This window comes from Ictidomys tridecemlineatus, chromosome X, assembly GCF_052094955.1.
Source record: "Ictidomys tridecemlineatus isolate mIctTri1 chromosome X, mIctTri1.hap1, whole genome shotgun sequence".
In the NCBI taxonomy this organism is placed as follows: Eukaryota; Metazoa; Chordata; class Mammalia; order Rodentia; family Sciuridae; genus Ictidomys; species Ictidomys tridecemlineatus.
In genome coordinates, this window is record NC_135493.1 from 2,664,523 (window position 1) to 2,678,690 (window position 14,168).

The following is a 14,168-nucleotide window of genomic DNA, read 5'->3' on the forward strand; positions in this document are numbered from 1 at the left end:
GCAACATGAATGAGTGGAAGAGGAGGGGGTGCCTGAGCAAGGCAGGAGGCAGATGCTGTGAGCCAATGCTGCATTCTGGACTTCCAAGCAGACAACCAAAAAAATGGCAAAAAACAGAAGCAAAACTCAGACTCAAATCAAAAAACACACAAAAACTAGCTGGCAGGATGATGACAAAGTGGTTAGGAGCCCAGGTTTCAGAATTCAGTCTGCATTTAAAATCTTGACTGTACAAATTATTAGCTGGGTGAACTTGGGCAAGTTACTGAAATTCTCCCAGCTTCCATTATTCCATTTCCTCATCTATAAATGAGCAAGATATACTCTTCAAGCTCATGAAGAACATTCAGAGGCATAGGCCACATACAGCACACAGCCTGGGGTCAGGAATAAGCAAAGTGTTCAGTAAGTGCCAGCAGTCTCTGCTTTTGTAAGAGAAGCTGGAAACATTAAGGGTGAAATTGAAGGTCCAGAGGAAGGTGATATGGGAGTCCTACAAAATGGAAGGATCTTTTAGCAGTCCAGCCCCTCCAACTTCATGACTCACAAACCTGCCTCCCCAGGCATGCCAGTGGTGAACCTTCCTGGCACTGGTTGTTGAGGCAGTGTGGCCTGTAGATAGTCTCAAACAAGAAGAGCCAAAGAATCCACACATGTCTTGGTCTCCAGCCCTTTCCAGGTCCCCAGATTGAGCCTTCTGGTTTCAACCTTTCCAAAGGTGCTGGGAAGGACAAAGAACAATTTCGCAGCTACTCCAACTCCCTTTGTTCATTCTTGTCAAGCACCCTTCTGATGATAATCTAGCTACTTCTACTTTTCAATTAATTTGAAAATCCTTCTGTCAATTTTAATTCTCACTATAAATCAATTAGCCCTCTACTGCATATATTATGTTTCTATAATTTTAGTTTTTGTGAACAAGGACTTGAACCTGAACTTAACTTACTGATAGTACCTATCTATTTAGTTGATCACCTCTGGATACACAGAAAACTTATTATAAATGCTTCATGCTGTGGAAAATGGGGGATCCTGAAGAACTGCTATGATGCTGCAGGCCATGAGTGTCCTATCTTTCTGAAATAGTGCCTCTTTAAAATTAAAACAACTTTTGACAAGTTCTTTTCTGCATTCCAAATTTCCTTATGCTAACAATGAAAACTGAAAATCTACTCCCTAGCCTGGTGGCACCAAGGAAGATGAGAGTGATGTGTTCTCTCACTAGCAGGGCCATGCTAAATCTATAAATGTATATGATCTGCCTTTTTCTATAAAGTATAACCACTCCTACAGAACCGGCAGAGAAGCAATTCTAGCTGCTTCTTCCCAATTTAATCAAATTGCACAAAAATTCACTGAAGAAACAGTTTATATGAATGACCCTGAGCAATGTGGTGGTTTGGGGGAGGGGGGGCAGAAGAATGCAGCTGGGATGCCACTGGCTCCGATATCACAATCTGAGTTTGGGATCCTTGGGTTCTAAATAGCTCTGTGACCTCTCTAACCTGTGTTCACTGCCTATGTGGTGACTCAAGCATTCAACTTGCCCTCCAGGCATCCCCCAACCATCTCAGGCCCCACTGTTCTTCCACAGCTCCAACTTCCACACACCTTATGTGAACCCAACTAGGCCAGTTTAAAATCCCTGCTCAGCACTCAGTCTCATTCTTGCTTCATCAGCCTCACCTGGTGAAATCTCTACCCTGTCCATGCAAGCCCCTTGCTGATTGTTCTAGGTAGGAGTTCATGAGCATTCACTGCAAGTGGGCACCACCTGGCCTCCATTTCTCTCTGGTCCATCTAACTTCCCACTCTCTGAGGTGATATTTCTTCCCTTCTCTTCTTTCCTTAACCTCCAGCACTACCTGCCTTCTCTCACTCAGAGATATGAACATGCTTTGCATCAACTGAGAAAATAGGAAACAACTGCTAAATAAAATTTGTTCTTCCACCACTCAATCAGGGAACCTCTCTGCACATGACCCACATAGTCAGCCTTTGCTAACCATGCTGTGTCAAACAGGTACCCATCCTTCTCTCCTACATGAGGATGTCCTACTCCTGCACAATCAGTGTTTGCTCTACACTGGATCATGCCTATCAGCATCAACACATGCTATGGTCTTCCTCCACTGCCTGACTGCTCTCTCAAGCAAGTCCTCCAGATCTCTTCATTTCCACATGTTCCATTATCTCTTGAGCCCACTACAGTCAGGCTTTTCTCTCTAGCCCTGCAAAGTCTCTGAGATTGTGCACAAATGTGCACAGGAATCAAGACTTCTTCACATTCTCTGAACCCATGAGACTCCAGTGCTCTGTAGGATGTTCTCAGCAGCACCACCTGTTTTTCTTACCTTAAAGCAATATTCATGGCAGCAGATGCCAAGATGTTCTAGGGTGATCTTTGGACAGTCTTGGATCTCTCGGCTGCAGTAAGTACAGATACCTCCAGTTGTTCTATGAGAAGAAAAACAAAAACCCAGTTTCCACACTGGCATACAGACTTTTGATGTGATACAGCCAGGCCTCAGTTTGCTGTCAGGATTCCCAGCCTGACATCTTTTTCTGGGAGCAGAGATACAAGCTAGACCAGTTCTCGGCTGTTGTAGGCTCTTGCACTACTCCCCCAAACGAGTCCTGATGTCCCTTCTCTTTATGCCTGGGACCACTGAGCCTTGGTCCCCAGCCCCAATACTCTTAGACCCACACTTACCTTAAGTCTGCCTGTAGTGACTACTTGGAACTTATGCTCAAGTTCTAGGTACTGATTTCTGGGTCAATTATCTCCCACATCCCAGGATCTTTGCTTTGTTCTCAAGAGTCACCTCTGCCTCTTCTCCTTAGACAGGACCTATGAGGGTGCCTGTTTGCTCTCCTCCTATATGCTGAAATTAGGAGTACCTACTTCCAGAGATTTAGGCCTGCTTCTGACAGTGGCTGGGGTAGTGCTAGCAATCTGGGGCCATTTTAATTCCTTTCCAAGGCCTAGTATTACCATAAGCTGGCTCAGAGTCTACACTCTGGATGGAAGCATTTCTACAGACTGTTGCCCTCATTGCACCCTGTTCCTTTGTATATTATCGCCACTTTCAGCTTGTGTTTTTTATCTGTGCATGTGTGTCTGTGTATGTGTGCATGTATGAAGTGTGCAAATGACTAGGGTGATCTCCTTGGAGAATTCCCTTTCTCTCTCTAAGCCCAGCAATTAAACAGTAACATTTGACTCTAGATTTAGGAGACGTGTAGTGGAAAGGGGGACCCCCCAGGGTATCTGGTCTGCCATACTGCTAAAGTGGATACCTCATTTCATTTGTTCCTGTGGAACTGGCTAATTCTCAGGTTTCTAACCAACCTGCTTCATGTAGTCTTATGATTTGAGTATGTCATATGATGGAAGCTTAGTCCTCAGTGTGGCAATGTGGCAGTGATGGTACCTTTCAGGATTTGGGGAATAGTGGGAGGATTGTGGCAGGACACTACCCTCAAAAGAGATTAATGTAGTTCTTGCAGGATCAGATTAGTTCCCATGAGAATGGGTTATTATAAGGAAACATGGCACTTCCCCTGGATCCCTTTTCTGAGCATGCCACTTGCCACTCTTACACATATTCCTGCCTTTATGATGTCTCACCTCCCATGAGATCCCTTACCACTGCCAAACAGATGTTACTGCCATACCCCCGAACCTCCTAAACTGTAAGCTAAGTGAACCTCTTTTATTTATAAAATAACAATAACCTCTGGTATTTTGTTATAGTAACATATAATGGACTAGGACACTGGCCTTCTCTACTAACACTTTATCTGGTGATGTAATTTATGTGGTTATCTGGGATTCAGATAATAAATGAGAATAATAAATAATAAATGCTTAATAAATGAGAAGGGATGTGTCAGAGTACAAACATCTCTAACCTGGGCTTTAGTCCTGGCTCTGTCCCTAACTCCCTGTGTGAATTAAGGGTATGTTACATATCCTACCAGACCAATTTCCTTCACTGTAACCTGAATAGATTCAATCTCAAAGACTCTTTAACACTCTATTCCAATAATTTAAAAATAGAACTTGTCATTAATATTATCTTGTGACTCTGCTGACATCTAATGATGACTTTTGAAACTGCTGGATGAAGTGCCCTTCATTCAATTCAATGATTCCACACCACTTTGCATTTTTAGTTCTGTCTGTTTTCTGCCTTGTTAATAATAGCAGCCCATTTTTTAAAAATCCCCCTCATCATTATTTTGTAGTTACTCTTTTCTTTTGACTTCTGGTTAGAGGTACTAGTTAATTAGGTTCTACTCTGAGGAATCACTACTGCTGACATGAGCACCTTGTGCTCTCAGACACCACTTCCTTTTCCAGTAACCTTTTTTGTCTACCCTTTGCTCTTACTTGGGTTCAAAGGCTTTAGTTGTCTCTAGTGTGGCATCCTGATAAGGTAGGTACCACCCTCCAGTGTCCTGCACTATTGTGACAATCCTGTAAATATGTTGGAAGCTGCAAATCACCAGATAAAACCAAACACATATGGTATGGAGCTCCCTAGTATGAAAGCAGACATACCTCTCAGAGTGTGATGTGTTGTCATATAGAAGTTTCTTCTCCATGTCAAATGACTTCTCGATGTTGCTGACACTGCAGAGTATGATGGAGAAAAGGAGGAAAGAAGATGGAAGCCAGATCACTATCATCATGATGCATAATGGACAGTTTTCCAATTAACTTTCTGGCCACAAGCCAGATGTGACTACATTGACAACCATCACCTCTGATCCTAAATGGTACTTGATACTATAGGGGCTGGTACCAAGGAGGCATAATTCTCTTTGATAAGAGTTCTTTCATGGGGCATAAAGAACCCCCCTTGTGGCAAGGGAGATGACAAGGGTGCGGTGGTTGTAATTCTGGAGGCTGTGTATACCATGAGGAATTTCAGGTCCACTGACCAACAGAAACAGAACTTTTCTCGCCATATATATGTCTGCATTACAATGTGATAGTCACTAGAAGCCTACTCACAACAGAAATCAGACACTGGGGATGGAAAAAAAATGAAGGAAAGATTTAATATAATACTTGTCCTTGGGTTATCGGGTGGGAGTAGGGGTAAAATGGGTTTTTTAAAATTTTGTATTCTCATTTTCAATAATATTGCAATTTATATAAAAACTGATGGTTAAAAAGTATTGCCAGGGAAGGACGACTAAATAGGTACAAGCCTTGAGATAATCCTTAATGAAGCTGCCATTCCCTTAGGAGTCAACTGGTGGCCCTATGAGGTAGTTAGGAAAAAGCTGCTCAGAGGCTAGGCAGAGTGCCTAAGGTTATACTCAGAATAAAGGGTTAGCTAGATTTTCAATCCAAGTTCTCATTTCTCACTGCCCACTAAAGAAAAGTCTATAGGTTTGTTCATAAGACAATATTTTGACTAATGGTTAAAGTTAATTTTAAAATATATTTAGTTGTCAGAGTCTGAGAATTAAATTTAACAGACTGGTGGGACAAGTAGAACAAAAAGCAGAAGCTGGACATAGTTCAGTCAAGTGACTCTCAGAGAAGCAAATACCAGATGGCAAAGACAGCTTTCCCATTGCTGTTCTGGAGGCTTCATGAACATTATTCCTAATCTCAAACCCTCCCTGTTATAAACAAGGTTATAGAGACAGAAAATAGAAATGAGGTACAGGATAAATTAAGTGTAACAGGAAAACTCAAAAATCACCTTTTCAGGTAGAACACCTGAAAATGTATAAATCACATCTGAAGATAATTGCTCTAGTCACCCATTCAACATGTGATTACACAGAAGCTACTCTGGCCCAAGCCCTTGATGAGATACTGGGGAAGGGGGAAATACAGGAGAGGAGGAAATATAGGAAAAGGCCATGACAAGGAAGGATCTGAGGCTTGCTCTTACCTGCCATAAGATGAAGATGCTGGCTTCCCAGAAGACACTTCACTAGCATTCATGTACTCCTTCACGAAAAGAATCCCTCTGCTGCACAAGGAGCAGAGTAGAACAGAAAGAGGTATACCAAAAGATTCCAGAGGACTGAGTCTGGCCCATGGTGGAGGTCAGTCCAGCCAGGCTGGGTTGAAGGAACTGCAGAAGCTCATGAAGGTCTAGCATAGAGGTGCTGGTAGGCTCCCCGCCCAATACACCAGACTCCCAAGGCAGCAGCAGATAGACCTGCTAGGCTGCTGACACTATTGTGGACTGGGGCTAAAAAGTCTCATCTCACCTTGTGTTTGGACCAAGAGCTCTAGAATGAGGCTCCCTACAATCAACAGTGACATGACCTTCTTTGTTCAGATCTCAGGACCCCACCCTTTTCCCAGACTTCTGCACTTTAGTCCAACAGGTTTTCAATCCCTTTTCTGGGGCTGTGCTTTCTATCCTCTCTGCCCATATCCAGGACATCCTCCAAGACTTAAATGCAGAGTGTCAGTCCTTTTCAGCCAGTGCCCTTCCTGGAAGCACTCAGCTAGTACAAAATCTCCATGTCAAATCTCACCTTTCCCTTCTCACTTGTGGAGTTTCAGATGCCAAAGAAGTCATCTTATTCGGGAAGGTTTCCGGCAGCATTGGAAACAAGTTATGCTTCATGCTGGGCTCAGCATTGCCCCAAATTTGGCCCTCATTTCCATCCTGCACATTTCAGCTTGCTGACCTGATATTAGCAGAGAACCCTTTGGTCCCCACTCGACACATATGTAACTCTCTCAATAAGCTCCCTGCAATGTCATCTATTCCTGCAGGCTAAGAGGCAGCCAGAAATGAAGGTAAGGTAGAGGGCACATGAGAGAAACAGACATAGACCTGGCATTCACAGGCCTTCATTGACCACCCCACGCCAATTGCACAGGCATGTTATCAAGGTCCTCTGGAAAGAGTCTTTCTGCTGGCTGTATCCACTAATCCCTGGGAAGTACCATCTCAGCTTCTTACTGGGTTAGGGAGAAGAAGGTGTGGGTATGCTATAACTGTGTCCAGGCTACCAGTAGGAGTTTATATAGTGGCGAGTGCTGGGAGTTGGGGGAGTCATTTCAGGGGAAGCAACACTGAAAAAAATCTGGGTGTTTTACCTCTAAAGAAGAAATAGGGAACCCCCTGTGTTCAGAAAGCATCTCCTAGGTTGCTAGGTATCCCTTCTTACGTGGTTGAGCTGGAGTCCAATTCAACTGGGGGAGCTGGAATATAAACATGAGGTTGCTCAGAAGCACCAGTGACAGTAACAGTGACCATGCAGTTTGAAGGACTTCTCACCCTGAAATAGATGGAGGAAGGGGAGAGCATATCAACACAGAGACATGACATTTTCCTGAGCTAAATGTGGTCTAATCTCAAACTCCCACTTCAATAAGTTTTAATGAATGCTGGTAGTTTTGAAACAATACCTGCAAATCACTCATATTCTGCATTTCTGTTTTGTTTTGTTTTTGTTTTTGGGGATTGAACCCAGGGGCACTTTACCACTGAGTTAATCTCCACCCCTTTTTTTGGTTTTTATTTTGAGCCAGGGCCTCATAAAACTGGTCAGGGCCTTGCTAAGTTGCTGAAGCTGGCTTTGAACTTGTGATCCTCCTGTCTCAGCCTCCCGAATGATTGGGATTACAGGTGTGCACCAGCATGCCTGACTCATCATTTGTTTCTGAAGGCTTCTGAGAGATCAATGAATAGAACTTCTCATTTTGCATATGACAAACCCCAGGCAAAGTGAGTGGATGTGGGAGGCCAACCTTACGGGTGACTGAGTTACACTCCCCAGCTAGGTGCTGAGGCGCTCAGTCACAGAAATGGGTGTGTCTTGCTACAGCCCCATGGGTGAAGCTATGCTCACCTGTTCCTTTGTAATATAACCCCTTGCCCTGTTTAGGATAGAATCTTCCATGGAAGTGCCTTGTGTGTGTCCCCTCCTCTTACTGTGCCCTTGGGTGTGGCCTACCCAGGTGTCAGTCAACCTGCTGACAGTGGCCATCATGAAGATAGACTCAGCCCCTGAAACCTGACCCCTTGCCTCATTTGAATAGCTTCTCCTCAATAAAAGGGGTCAGCATGTGCTCTCGCTCTCTCTCTTTCTGCGGACCCTTAAGGTCAGAGGAGCCATCACAGCAACCCCAAAGAAAAAGGTATTTGTGTCTCTTGTGGGGTTATTTTGTGCAGCCCAATTAGCCCAGTTTAACTAGAGTGACCCCTGAGCTTTTTAGTTGTGAGAACAGAAACCCGGCAAGTGGAGACATGGCCCAGGTCACACTGTGAGTCAGTGGCAAGACCCTGATCTTCCAATATCCACTTTGAATTCCTAACTACTACCAAGGGCTTTGACCTATGTGATTCACTCATGCAGCTGCCACGGATGCAACAATCAGGAGGAAGCATAAGAGGAAGACAAAACCCAGCCCAAAGGCTAAGCCCAGTCACCTCCTTACTAGAGGAGACACTCCATTTTCTAGCATCAGCTTCTCTTCCCCTATCCTGCAGAGGACTCTCAGGAGTACATGAAATCAAGGGGCAGAAGGCCAAATGAATAGATGTTGATGAGTAAGAAAGTCAGGTACACCTCATTTTACCATTAGCAGAGACAGGAAACTGACAGATCTGATGGCTTTTTGAACTTTCACACCTTGGCTGCAACACCAGCCTTGTTTGGGAATCTCACCCCCAAGGCAGCTCACAAGGCCCTTCTTTGGAAAGGCCCCTATTGGCTCTCACTCTGTTTACCCCCATGGCACAAGTCCCATACCCAAAGTCAGCACAAATGCCCACTGCAATTCAAGACATTCTGTTAGGCACCACCAGTGATTACCTATTTTTTTCTTCCAGCTCATCCTGTAGCAGCCTCTGGCCATGGTGTGTACATGATACTCACTGTCCTGGCCTGATTTGAGCTTCACTGCAACATACTGCCAATCACACTGTGCTATGGATATGGCTGCAACCACCTGGCCCACAATCTGGGGTACAACACCCTTGCCAGAGAATCCAGGGCCTGAGATCTCAACTAGTATAACAGGGGGTAGGAATTAGAACAATCATGACGTATCACCTACCTAGCTTTTTGTCTTACACTATCAAAATGTCATGTGCAACTGAAGCTCCAGATGTAGTTTCCTAGGTGTACGAAACTTATCATGGCTTTATAGATAACAAGTGAAGGCCTACTCTCCCACCATGGATAGTGTAAGACACCCCATCTCAATGCACCCAACCACACTGCACCTATTCCTACATCACCCTGTGATGCAGGAATGCACCACAGAGACTAGATGAAGTGCACTGGATGTAAAAAGGAGTTCTTATGGGAACCTGGAAAGACAGATGAGGAATAAAATGCAGAGCTAAAGAAAAACGAATTGCTTACAAGGGTAAATAAGATCCTCCACTGACTAAACAATTAGCAAGTTTCTGGTATGCTGTGATCCATGTCTGGGGAATAGCTGAGGGGATAGCAGAACTGAAAGGGCAAGGCCAAAAAAAAAAAAAAGAAAGAAAAAAAACCACCTCCATTTGGAGTCCTCTAGAACTACACTGTTAGCAGCATGGGCCCTCCAGTGCTCCTAGAAAACATCCCACATCCCCCCCACCAACAGCCTCTTCTCTCTAGCCTACAAGACCCCACAAAGCCCAGCTCCTGCCCCTGCTAACATAACTTCCTACCAACTTTCAGGCCTTCTTCCCTTTCTTCTCTGCCCATGTTGCTTTCTCCCAAGATCTTTGAAAAGTAAACTCCTTCAGGTCTTAGTTGAATTATTCCCACAACAGAAAATCCTTGTCTGACCATCGTGGATATGATGTATTTTGCTTGCACCCCTCCCTGTGACTGTACTGGATTTTTTTCTTTTCTGGGATTATCATGAATAGATAGGTGGTATGAATATCATGGTAATTAAGAGTGCAGTCTCTGGTCTCTGTTGGGTTCTAATTCCTGTTGGCCACTTCCTAGAACTGAGATGGGTCAGAGCAAGAAGTAGTTCAAAATCAGGTAAGGGGACAGGAAATGCATAAGACATGCTTAAGACACAATACATAAGAAATGAGCAATCTTGAAAATAAGGTAAGTCTTGCCTTGGATCAGAAACCTCTACTACATATAATGATGGATCTGGAGCCAATGGTGGGTTCCTAGGAATGATGAATGTGAGGGACAGAAAATTCTATCCAGAGATGGAGATAAAGATTACCTGGCAGGAATGGGAAGAATGTCATCAAATCATGACATTCTCTCTTGCTCTCTGTCTTGCTAATCTTGATCTGTCAGCTGTGAAGCCCTTTCTGAGACCACACTTGTCTGATCCAATAACTTCTAATTTCCTCGTATTTTTATAAATGAAAATAGACAGAATATGTGCTTAAACACTGATCCATATCCTGTGTCCTTTATATATTTCATTTAGAGACAGGGTCTTGCTAGGTGGCTTAGGGCCTTGCAAAGTTAGTAAGGCTGGCTTTGAACTTGTAATGCTGCTTCCTCAGCCTCCTAAGCTGCTTGGATTACAGGTGTATGCTATTGTGCCCAGCTAGTGGGCAATTAATTAGCAGATTTCTTACAAAAACATAGTTTAAAAAACAGAGAGCTAATTTTCCAATGTGAAAAAATATTGTTTAAGCTATCTAGGTTTCGAAGCTGGAAATATTGTGATTTGGTGTCAACAGGCACTGCTTTACTGAGGCCAGGAGCCAGAAAACTACCCCTTTGGGAAATGTGAGCTACTTACAAGAAAGCATAGCAATGGTGCTGAGTGATCCCTGGTGTCCTGCTCCTTACTGGCCCATCTTGTGTCTCAGAAAATTCACAGACTCTATTTCTTTGGTTTAGTATTACTAGCGTTTTGCAATTAGTGCACAACCCTAGGTCATCACCATGGAAGTGAGTTATTGTCCTATGTATGGTTATTCTGGTGATGATGGTAATGAAAGCTGTCATCAAACTTGTAGCCTTTACTTCTGGCAGTGAGTCCCATACACAGCAGGACATATGTTCCTGAGATCTTTTAAGTCCTTGAATGGCAAAAGTACCCTGAATACTGACCCCAAAACAGGTTTTTAGGCTCTAACTGGATATGAGATTACATGGCTCTCTGTGCTGGGCTTCGTCCAATGAATTTGCTATTATTGTTCCAAGTTGAAACCTTTGGAGACCTACCCCTGGGATGGTTATTTGTGGTCTGCTTCACTGTGGTTCCTAACCACTCACACCTGCATTGGGTTAACAGACCTGTTTAGTTTGTGTGTTTGTCTTGCCTTGATGCCCCCTATAAAGCCCTGGCTGCAGACAGCAGGAGCCCAGTGGAGTTTAGACCTTACCTGCTGGCAGAGCTCTCCAGTTCAACAAGCTGCTCAGGTGCAGCAGGGGTATTCTGCCACTCTAGGATGCTGAGATCTACAGGTTGTGGAGTGGGTGCAGCTGGGTCTCCTTGGCCAACCCCCAGGACTTCAGGCGTCTCCTGCAAGACCTCACAGACTTTGGTGGCCACATTCTTCTCTTCATAAGCCGCTGAGATGCTGAGGAAGAATGAACACACTATGAAGGGAGTGCTCACCCTCTGCACGCTGGCTGTCACATCTGCTGGGCATGGAGGGGCTCATGTCCTTGAGAGAAGAACACAGAGGAGCCAGAAAAAAACATCTTAAGGGAGTGGGCGGCATCCTCCTCCACAGGACCTCAGCACCCCTGCTTCCTTGTCACTAAAAGTCAGCCTCTAATGTGTAATAAATAAAGCCAATCCTGCAACAGGGGGTTGTCTCACCAGATGTCCCAGGCAGCAGATTTTGAAGGGCAGGTAAAAAAATAATGGAAAAAAAAAGTGAGCCAAGGCTCCACTTGCACACTCCTTCCATCATCATTCCTGCCCCAAGGTGCAAGGTACTGCTTCCAGGAATTATTCGGCCAGGGGCAAAAACAGCATTGGGTAACTCACAGCATGAGCCCAGCATTCAAATATTCAGCATCACCTGAATTTTGGGTCACCCTAAACACAACTTTTAAGTATCATCAGTCTGCTTCTAATAACTGCTGGGGGAAACCCCAAGATAGGGACATACTACCAATTTACACCATCCTTGGGACTCTTTATTTATGGACATTAATTCTATAAAATCAGGCTCTGTAAATTCAAGCTGGAATACCAATGGGAGTGATGGATATGGTTTTCAGGGAGCATACCTTGAAAATAATGCAATTCTTAAAACTTATGTGGAGAGTTACAACAATTTCCCAATAGGGACATAAAATCAATTTCCACCTCCAGCTGCACTAAGCAGTGTAGAGTCCTTTGTAGAACTAGTATGGTGATAGAGGCTGTCCTCACCAAGTTGGTAAATGGAGCCAAGATTCTCCACAAAGAGTAATTTGGGTTCCAGTGCAACAAAGGAACAAATGGAAGAATAAGCCTTCATCTTAGGCCTTGGTAGCAGGGTCTCTATGATTTTAACAGATGTACCTCATATAGGTTGTGAAATGGAAATCTTGGTTGAATACTCCCAGGAAGACTTGTTGAGAAATGTAACATCATAGATCCAGTTACATAATACATCAACGACCAATTCCTAAAACAACCAAAGTCTTTATAGAAAAGACAATGTCCTTTTCTACTCTTGTAAGACCTCCACTAGATTCCTCCACTGGTTGACAACAGTTGACAGCAGTAAGTGAATGTTCCTAAAATTCCCCTGCTCCTCAAGTAGGAAAAACATAAATTTGAAAAGCCCACACTTAAGCAATAACAAAGAGGAAAACAGCATCTGTTTTAGTTGTAAAGTCTGATATCAAAATTTCAGAAGGAAGGAAATGAGATACAATGTCTTGTGAAATGAAATCAGGCCAATAAAGCTGGTCATGTGAAAAAGAGAACAGCTTTCCCAGGATCCTTGAATAGTTTTGGCTGAAGGAGCTATCCCCTGAAGGTACTTCATTTAGCTTGAAGTTTTTATCAGATAACCAGCATCTGACATTTATCCAGTAGTTTATGCCAAGAAATATTACATCTATAAAATACTTCGTGCCAAGAAATCTTACATGTTTTACATATACACTCATTTAACCTTCACAACAACCCTATATAGTAAAAGTTATTACTACTACTATTCTACACTTAAGGAAACTGAGGCCCAGAGATGAGTGATACGCCCAAGGCCACAGAGCTAGTAAGTGACAGCTGTGATTTAAACTCAAGCACCAGAGTCCATGCTGTCAACCTATTGTACTATACGGATTCTCCGTATATGTGTGATGGAGCAGAACCTAGTTGGGATAGGGTAAAGTTCCTAAAGTTTCGGATAACTTTGTTGAAATAACTTTGTGCTTCATCATCAAATTCAAAGGGAACTAAGTCCATAACCACTGAGAGGCACAGGCATTGCTTTGTGGAACTCACTAGGTTAATAGAAAGACTAGGGTGAGAGCTCTCAGAGGGGCAGGGGCTTGCTTGGTTTGAATCTCCCGCAGGCAACGCTAACCACTGAGGGCCACAGCGCACCCAAGCTGGTGCCCCAGCCCCAGGGCTCTGGTGGCTGGACGGACCCCCCCGCCCCGCCGCCCCCTGCCCTCCGCAGCCCACAGTGCAGTGTCCGGAGGCGACGGTCCCCTGCGCCCCTCAGCCGTGCACACGCGGCCACCCCAAGACCAGCCTGCTGAGGCCACCTCTACCCGCGGGGCCTTGGGGTGGGGGAAGGGCGGGCACAGCCCCAGCCGGACGACCAGGCCCATCCGCGATCCTCGAGCGCCACCTCGCGGCCAGCAAGGGCGCGGCCTCGGGACCAGTCCCGCCGAGGCCCGCCGAGGCCCGCCTCGCCCTGGCGGCCATTTCGCCCGGCCGAGGGGCGCGCTTCCCGGCGGCCACCTCGGCTCCCGGCCGGCGGCTGCAGGAAATGGCGGCGTGCGCAGGCGCACTCGCCGTGGTCCAAGCCTGCCCGACCGCGAGCGCCCAAGTGCCGCGGCGCGCGCATGCGCGGGCACACTCTTATTGCGGCTTCCCGCTCCGCGGGCCCCGCTTCAGCGTCCGCTGCTCTGGTCTGGGAGTCTGTAGCCTGAGCGGGCCTCTGGACTCCTCCTAAAGTTCTGTTCCCAAAGACGCCATGACGCACCCGAGCAGGGTCGTCAAGCTCAGCGGTATTAACGTTTGGGCCGGATAATTCTGCCCTGTGCGTTGCGGGCTTGGGCGCTGT

The 14,168-nt window shown here is 45.2% G+C and overlaps 1 protein-coding gene across 3 annotated transcripts in view; it reads right to left on the minus strand.

Moving 5' to 3' along the window:
* Window positions 1-14,168, minus strand: part of Znf185 (zinc finger protein 185 with LIM domain) — a 66,749-nt gene that overhangs the window by 18,444 nt on the left and 34,137 nt on the right. For all 3 annotated transcript variants that reach the window (XM_078034098.1, XM_021735393.3, XM_078034099.1), the window contains 5 exons: window positions 11,310-11,507; window positions 7,162-7,272; window positions 5,922-6,002; window positions 4,568-4,639; window positions 2,355-2,457 (listed from right to left, as the gene is read on the minus strand). In XM_078034098.1, coding sequence (XP_077890224.1) covers window positions 2,355-2,457; window positions 4,568-4,639; window positions 5,922-6,002; window positions 7,162-7,272; window positions 11,310-11,507 — 565 coding nt within the window. The remainder of the gene's footprint in view (window positions 1-2,354; window positions 2,458-4,567; window positions 4,640-5,921; window positions 6,003-7,161; window positions 7,273-11,309; window positions 11,508-14,168) is intronic.